The sequence below is a fragment of the Pseudomyrmex gracilis genome, unplaced genomic scaffold, assembly GCF_002006095.1.
Source record: "Pseudomyrmex gracilis isolate BER0280 unplaced genomic scaffold, ASM200609v1 scaffold_780, whole genome shotgun sequence".
In the NCBI taxonomy this organism is placed as follows: domain Eukaryota; kingdom Metazoa; phylum Arthropoda; class Insecta; order Hymenoptera; family Formicidae; genus Pseudomyrmex; species Pseudomyrmex gracilis.
The window spans coordinates 42147-50714 of NW_018021364.1; the positions used below are offsets into that span (position 1 = coordinate 42147).

At 38.9% G+C, this 8568-nt stretch overlaps 2 protein-coding genes across 2 annotated transcripts in view; one reads left to right on the top strand and one right to left on the bottom strand.

Moving 5' to 3' along the window:
• Window positions 1-5372, bottom strand: part of LOC109861475 (formin-binding protein 4-like) — a 7443-nt gene extending 2071 nt beyond the window's left edge. Inside the window, exons 1-8 of the mRNA XM_020441136.1 lie at window positions 4980-5372; window positions 4638-4789; window positions 4449-4560; window positions 4180-4359; window positions 3933-4098; window positions 3121-3833; window positions 2579-2967; window positions 2346-2479 (exon numbers count right to left, since the gene is read on the bottom strand). Coding sequence (XP_020296725.1) covers window positions 2346-2479; window positions 2579-2967; window positions 3121-3833; window positions 3933-4098; window positions 4180-4359; window positions 4449-4560; window positions 4638-4789; window positions 4980-5055 — 1922 coding nt within the window. The 5' untranslated portion in view covers window positions 5056-5372. The remainder of the gene's footprint in view (window positions 1-2345; window positions 2480-2578; window positions 2968-3120; window positions 3834-3932; window positions 4099-4179; window positions 4360-4448; window positions 4561-4637; window positions 4790-4979) is intronic.
• A 1513-nt stretch (window positions 5373-6885) lies between these two features.
• On the top strand, window positions 6886-8120 carry LOC109861476 (gonadal protein gdl). The gene is made up of 2 exons (XM_020441137.1): window positions 6886-7085; window positions 7175-8120. The coding sequence occupies exon 2, from the start codon at window positions 7248-7250 to the stop codon at window positions 7770-7772; it is 525 nt and encodes a 174-aa protein (XP_020296726.1). The 5' UTR covers window positions 6886-7085; window positions 7175-7247; the 3' UTR covers window positions 7773-8120.
• The last annotated feature ends 448 nt before the right edge of the window (window positions 8121-8568 follow it).

Genomic DNA, 8568 nt, shown 5'->3' on the forward strand with positions numbered 1-8568 from the left:
ATTCGTCGCGACGACGTAACTCACGTCCGCGTCACCAGTTTCTTAGAACAAAAGCAAACAATTAATACAACAAAATCTAATAATTAACTCCTACCTGCGATGTGTGTCGGGATCTCGTTTTTTTTTTTTACTCGACGAAGGCCCTTCGTCTTACAGGAGGGAGATGGGAGATAGATGTAATTTTATGTAAAACAAATTTGTTTCATCGAATTTGTGTTCTCTCTCAGCGAGAAGGCATTAATATAAATAAACAAATGTTGTTGCTACCAAAGTTAAACAAGCGGAATGAAATAGAGACGAGATTAGGAGAGAGTAAACATACATATATATATCGTGACTTGAAGTGCACAGGGAAAATAATGATGAGAAGAAGAGTATACGTATCCTAATAATATCTGGTTTATTTGTGATCAACATACGTATCCCAAAAAAAGAAAATTATTACCAGATATTAAATAAAGTATATAATAAACAACAGAGTAATACTTACAGGTAATTGTCGCTTTCGTTTTACCAAAGAGATTAATAACCAACGGAATTTATGATGCTAGATAAATAGCACAAATCTCTCGGTACACTTTTAAATGTAAGAGTGTATGCGTTTCTTATTTTATATATATATAAATTTTATACATATATATAAACTTCATGGGTGTGTGCGTGTGTGTGTGTGTGTGTCAAGCAAATAAAACATACATCTAATAAAAACTATACAATATTCTTTGGTTTTAACAATCAGTACAAAGTTCGATTTTTACAAATATACGTGTATAAAAAATATATAAAACTCTCTTAATTAATTTTTTTTTTTTTTTAAATTGCTAAGTTTGCAACGTTTTCTCTTCTTTTTTCATAAATTCTATTATGTAGTCAGCGTGTGATAATGAAACAGTCTGTTAGCTACTTGGCGCAATCGTTCACTAAAGCGTTTCTCATGAGCGTCTGTTTTGCATTACACACTTGCGCGAGCGATTATTACGTCAAAATTGCGAACGATCTCATCGTCAAGGCTCATCGCGAAATAAATTCGTAACGAAGAATGTGCGAGTGTCATTTCGCTTTTTTTCTCTCGCTCGTGGCTTCTCTTCCTGCGTGCGATCTTCGTTTCGATAAATTTTTTACTTTGGCTTCTTTCTCTCTCTCTCTCTCTCTCTCTCTCTCTCGTGTTCCTTTCAACGTAACTAAATTCGTGGCACAAATTCGCGTTTCTAATTCACGTGCTCATTATCATAAGCAATTAAATTTAACAATACGGAGAGAGAGACTACACTTGGCAAACTCGCGTTAATTGTTCACACAAAGCTGAAAGGTTTCTTAAGAGAAACGATCACTCACGGAAGATTTTTCGCGCTAAGGCAAAGCGCACGTCTGCGCTTTACACGAGAGATTTCTTCTTTACGGGTTCTGCATCAAAGCTAAATCGTTATGTGTGCAATTATTATTAAAACAATGGATTAATCGCTCTGAATTTAAAAAATACAAAAAAAAAAAAAAAAAAAAGAAAAAAAGAAAGAAAAAAACAAACGGGATCACATTTAAGAATACACATCTCGAAACAATTTTTATACATACACTGCACATGTAATGTGATATTGAAACTAGCTGTTTGTCGTGACTACCGATTCGTTTTCATCATTAGAGCGGTATCTGTCGATTATTATTAACTTGTGTTTTAATATTTAAATTACTTGCTCTGAAATGAATAATCTTTCTAATGATTGATGAGATTACGCAAATGATACACGATAAAAAAAAAATTTATGCATGTACGGGAGAGATTTTTAAAAATATACATACAGGGTGTCCCAGAATTGCCGTACAATCTCTCGTAGGCAGGTAGAAGGAGTAAAACTGAGTCGAAAAGTCCTGAACCATTTTTTTCTATTATTTATAATAAAAGAGTAATTATTGAGTAAATCAGGCCAATCAGCGCAGATCTTTAGCCAGGCACACGTCAGTTAGCGCTCACACACACCAGGCGCGCGGCTCACTGACGTGCGCCTGGCTAAAGGTCTACGCTGATTGGCCTGATTTACTCAATAATTACTCTTTTATTATAAGTAATAGAAAAAAAATGTGATTCAGGACTTTTCGACTCAGTTTTTCTCCTTCTACCTGCCTACGAGAGATTGTATGGCAATTCTGGGACACCCTGTATATGACGTATATATGTATATGTGTAAAAATATATATTATCTTTTTTTTTCCTCTACATAAAATTAACGATACAAACATGTAAGAGCGCGCGTCCTCCCCCCCTCCCCTTATTGAACACCGATGTCGTATATCACCTAATTTTACATGAAAAAGTAGAAACAGTGAAAATTGCGTTTGGAACAACGTACCTATCCCACTGGCATAGCCAGCCGTCTGGCGCCACATTTTCCTCTAATCGTTCCAATTCGTGATTTGTACTAGTTAGCCACTTTTGAAAGTAGCTATCCTCTAAGCTACCCGCTGTCCATGCGGTAGACAATGTCTGCAACAATTCGATAATCGCGTGATTTTGACGATAAAGATCATCACGTTACATTTAAAAAAACCAAATTAAGATAATAAATCACAAATAAATGCTCACTTGCAGTTGTATTTGCATTGTTTGAACGGCGGAGACGCTTTCTCTTCCTTCAGAAAGAAACTTCAACTTCTCCGTTACAATTTGAGACAACTCGGTCATCTCTTTATCTTTTTCTTCCACATCCGCTGGTTTAGGCTCGACAGGCGACTCCGTATCGTACAACTCGTCCTTGGGAGCGGGTTTTTCCTCGCTCACGGCACCGACGCACTGTTCCGTCTCTTTGGTCGTTTCGTCGCGTTCTTTTTTGCTTTCCGCGCACGACGTACTTTGCGTTCCCGCGTCGCTGTCCTCCGTATTACGCGAAGTTTCGCTACTCGCGAGATCGCTGCTGTTATCGTCCTGAACCGCATTGTCATGATAAGCGTTATTCTGTTTCTTGGCGGACGTGACTGAAAAATCACAGAGAGAAAAAATTATCTTCAAGTATTAACTTATTTTCGCACGAAAATATTGTTTCAACGATATCAGCAAAAAAAAAAAGAAAAAAAAAAGAAAGAAAAAAAAAAGGGCAACTCTGGCGGAGAATAAAATCGACACAATACCGTCAAATGCTATTCGTCTTTTTCTTTGAAAGGCTTTGCCGCAAACTTGCTGTATGTCTTCGAGAAATATATTCGCCTTGGACTTCTCCTCGTCCACCTTCGAGTCCTTTTCCTCCGCGATTTTCTCCCGACTGGTTTTTGTTTCTTGGGTGTCTTCGTTGCCGTCGTTACACTGATCGGAAGCGGTAACGTCCGAACTTTTTGCAAGACTACTGTGAGTGTTTTTCAACGAGTTCGTCGGATTTGCGTACTCCTCCTCGTTCTGCGAAATCGGGAACAGAGGTTTTACATCCTGCTTGGACTTGACCTCTTCCTCGCCATCCGAATCGTCGCCGTAACCAGGTACTAGTGACACGTTGAGTTCCAATTTCTGAACTTCATTGTACGTTCTAACATCTTTTTTGTTCTTAATCGGATCTTCCGCGTTGTTGGTCTTGTTATCGGGTTTCGTCACCTTGCGCTCGTCACTCTTATTCGTGGAGTTCGACACCAAATCGGACTTGTACGAACGAGACTGACTCGCGCCGAGCGACTGCGCGCCCTGCGTCGGACAGAAAACAGGCCCGATTTCGCCGCTCGTTGGATACGATGTGAAACTCGCGTTTCCCGAATCTGACGAGCGCGACAACGACGTTTTCTTCTCGTCCGAGGAATTATCATCGTCCTCGGAGTCGCTCCCGTCACTGCCAAAAGACGTGATCATCTCTATTCGCCTACAGAGAGAAGTCAGAAAAGAATACGTTTTTTTATGTTATTAAAAAAATATAAGTTTCAGCTTAAATCGCAACATCTTGCAACTCAATTCGCAGTACCCGTCGTCCGAATCGTCGTCTTTCACAGGCGATTCTTTCTTGATTTCCGTCTTGATCTCCGAGTTGCATTTCTTCGGAACCTCGTTGTGCATAAACCTGTTGCGATTCCTAGCCACCACCTCCTGCGGTATCATACCTTCCGGTATATTTGTCTGCGATTGCCGATCTGCAACAATTACGCACGTCGATACGCAGTCTCGTTGATAAAACGCGCGCGAAACAAATACAGAGTAAAATTGTGAATTACATGTGATAGACGAGAAGTCCATCCAACGAGTTCCCTGGACCGAATGCTTCGTACCAGAACCCATTTCGGATTGTTTTCTTATCAAGCGCAACTCTTCCGGCATGTCCCATGTTGTCTCGTTGGTTTCGGTGTGCCAATAATAAGGATAACCTGAATCCTTATCGAAGCACTCTTGCCAAACTGAAAAAAAAAACACATTTAAGCACACTGACGTTATCACGATGCAATCCTTCCGTTATTTCATTTGCTTAATGCGCAATCTCTCTTACATGTCTGTTGACTTGTAGAATGCGTGGATTGCGAAGTTGTCTTGGTCGCTAAGCCGGGATGTACTGCGACATTATTTGGAACAGATTGTTCTGGGGCAATAAGTTGGATCTCCTACAATACAACTGTCAATGAAACTTCTGTGTACGCTCTTTGTTGAGAATATTTTTGCGTTGTGATGGATTACCTACCTTGAGAAAATCATTGACCTGGTCGTCCAACTTTTGCACGTCCTTCTTCGGATCCTCCGTATCGCTGTCGGAATTGTATTGACACAAATTGGCCAACGGATTATTGACTTCGCTTTGAGTCGATTGTACATTATTCAGTGGCTTGCATCTACCTGCATCACACACGTGTAATTTACAAACAACACGTACAAACGATATACCAATGGCTCTTTTTAAAAAAAGTTTGCAAGATAATCAAATTACTAATAGATCGCGGTAATAAAAAAAACTTCTCGAAGAAAAAACTTCGAATTGCTCGAACGTTAACAAAGTTGAAGATTTTTTGTGGATTCCGACACTCACTCTGTGTGTAATCGATGTGGTAATTGCTCTGCGGCTTGTTAAGCGTCAAAACCGGCCTTCTTTGCCGTCTTTTCATAATAAAGAAAATCAACCGAGCTATGTGAAAAAATACAGTCAAATCCCTAAGTAATTCGAGCGAATTTTACGCTCCTTACGATCAACCCTGATCTTTGCTCGTGTGCATTTTTACGTAAACCGGCACACAGTTTTCACTTACACGGATTTGTTTAATTAGCTACGCATTGTGTCGCGCGACGAAGTCACTCTCAACTAAAATACAATCTTGTATGCGTGTGTTTCGACTTGTAAATTCATTAGATCGCACAATCTAACCTACTACATTACACCCATTTGTATAAATATGATCGCGCATCGAGATATAGTTCAACCAGAGAGAAGACTGAGCAAGACTGAGAGCGATTAGGTCTGTAAAGCCTGTTCTACATTGATCGCAAGCGCAAACGCAAGAAAAAGATCTTGTAGAATTGACCAATCACGCTGGTCAATTGGCTGAATTGATCAATACGATTAGTCAATTCTACCAGACCTGTTTCTTGCGTTTGCGCTTGCAATCAATGTAGAACAGGCTTAAGAGAATGGGTGCGTTCAGACAATTCAATAGTTGCACAACGGTTGAGAGATAATCACTTCTGATTGGATCGTACTTTTGGAACCGCTACAGATTTTGAAGAATAGTCCTATCATAAGCGATGATCTCTCAACCGTTGAGTTGTCTGAACGCACCTATTGGGTGGACTTATGATAGGACTATTCTTCTGATAGTCTTATGGGATTCTGATAGTCTGATAGGACTTATGATAGGACTATTCTTCAAAATCTGATGCGGTTCCAAAAGTATGATCCAATCAGAAGTGATTATCTCTCAACCGTTGTGCAACTGTTGAGTTGTCTGAACGCACCCAATCTGTAATCGCTTTTCCGCCCTGTAAGGCCTGGTTTATGCGGGCAATGGGTGCGTTCAGACAACTCAACAGTTGCACAACGGTTGAGAGATAATCACTTCTGATTGGATCATACTTTTGGAACCGCAGCAGATTTTGAAGAATAGTCCTATCATAAGTAATGATCTCTCAACCGTTGAGTTGTCTGAACGCACCCAATAACTGTTAACTTATGCCGGAACCGGTAAAGTTTAACTATATGATTTTAATACTTCTGTTTATACAAAATTGCCGAATGCGTATAAACAGAAGTATTGGAATCCTATAGTTAAACTCTACCGGTTCTGGCATAAGTTAACAGTTATTGCCCGCATAAACCAGACCTAAGCCAGCGCAATGTCCGTGAGCGGTGCAATTGGGTGCGTTCAGACAACTCAACGGTTGAAAGATCATCATTCATAATAGGAGTATTCTTCAAAATCTGCAGTGGTTCCAAAAGTATAATCCAATCAGAAGTGATTATCTCTCAACCGTTGTACAACTGTTGAGTTGTCTGAGCGCACCCATTAGCCCTGGTTTATGCGGGCCTAAGATTTTAATATTTCTGTTTATTAACAGAAGCATAACAGAATATAACAGAAGCATTGAAATCCTATAGTTGAACTGTACTAATTCTGGCATAAATTAACAGTTATTACCCGCATAAACAAGGCCAAAACAAGGCCTTATTTGCCCGCATAAACCAGGCCTTAGCAACTATGTAGCCATGTCCACGAATGACTTGTCGATACGTACGTTAAAACGTGGACATGGTTCTATGGGTGCGTTCAGACAACTCAACGGTTGAGAGATCATCACTTACGATAGGACTATTCTTCAAAATCTGCTACGGTTCCAAAAGTATGATCCAATCAGAAGTGATTATCTCTCAACCGTTGTGCAACTGTTGAGTTGTCTGAACGCACCCTATTTTAACACGTCACGTGACAGGGAAAAAAGGAAAAACAACACACGTGACTTAAGAGGCACGGGAGTTTACTTTTGTCATATGTCTTTGACTGCGTTCCGATATTAACTGCCAGTAAAATCTAGATTTGTGATATCAGGAAAGTAAAATGTGACAAAAAGTTGACGACTCTAAAATTCTCTGAAGTGGTTTGAGTCTTCGCTAAAAGCGTCGGTAATAGTTTGGTTTTAGGTTTAGGTTAGTTTGATTTAGGGTTTCAACTGCGTTGCAACCATTCTTATTTAATATTAAAGTTAAAAGATGATTTATTCAAGAAATAATTTTAGAACGAACAACACCGTAAAGAGGAAATGTATTGTACAGCAGAGATTGTTTAATATATTTTGTGAAGATGAGAAAATGGACGCTGTCAATCCTACACCTCAGGATTTGCAGAGGAAGCTTTACTTCCTGGTGGAGCAATTGCAACACATGGCCGGGGAGCTTCCGCCTAAATATCAGATGCGACTGCCGTACGAACTGCTGTCCGGTCTGGCAAATTCTTTGCTGAACGACACCATCTTTGAGATCGTGAAAGGTTTGATGGAGATACAGCACGTCACCGAAAAACACTTGTTTCAACAACGGCTCCAACTCCTGAATCAGCACAAGATCGAATGTCAGGAAGCATTGTCCGCAGCGACAACGGAGGAGGAACAGACAGCGATGAAGGTGGCGCTACAGAAGAAGCACAAGGACGAGCTAAAGGAGTTGGATATGAAGTTGGTGTTGCAGCTGGATCAGAAAGTGACGGATCAACAGAGCATACTGGAAAAGGCAGATGTTCCTGGGTTCTATGTGACAAATAATCCAACGGAAATTCAAGTACAAATGAGACTGTGCGATTTTATAATAAGACTCAGTAAAATGGACGTACCAAGTTGATATAGTATTTATCACTTAAATTTAAGAGATACTCTTTGTCATATTTATAATAAAATTTATACATTATAAGAAAGTTTTTTTGCGTGTTACTTTATTAATATGAATTTATTATATAAATTTCTGTTTGTTGTCGCAAATAATTGCAGTCTTTAAGAGTGATATTTTTTCCAGAAAGAAAAAACAAGAGATTTATTATAAAATGCTTTATTTAAGTCAAGATCATTTTGTACAGTGCATACGTAACATTGTCTAATCACAACACTTAAGTAAAATGTATGCAAAATGTGTTTTCCTCTATGTGTTAAGAACAAAAGTACTTTCGTTAAGTTATATACAAGAACATTATATTTCCGATATTTCTTATAAGAAAAATCGAATCTTATAAAATAAAAAAATTTATTATATATCATCACTATTGTATCATTATTTACACAAACATCAATATCACAATAGTTACATTTTTACTGTTCTTATTATTATACATTTGGATTTCTCTTTCGCGCGTTTGTTACATTAATGTAACAAACTTAAGTTTTATCATAACATATCTGAATATAATATATTAATTAATGAATTCGTATAATATGATTTAAATACCTTAAGATTATCGATATATCTGTAAAACGTTCTATTTTGTGATATGTGCACAAGTCCAGGGGGTTCAAACTCGCCGTATTTTTTGGCTCCGGAAGTTTTAGTAGTTCATTTCGGAGGTGCCCTAGGCCAGGCGGCAGCACAGTCGGTTCCTCTCTCTTCCTCTCTTCTCCCCTTGCCAACAAGTCGCTGAGTGCCATTA

Excerpts from the sequence above, each read along its gene's own strand:
- LOC109861476 (XM_020441137.1), top strand. The coding sequence starts at position 7,248 with ATGGACGCTGTCAATCCTACACCTCAGGATTTGCAGAGGAAGCTTTAC.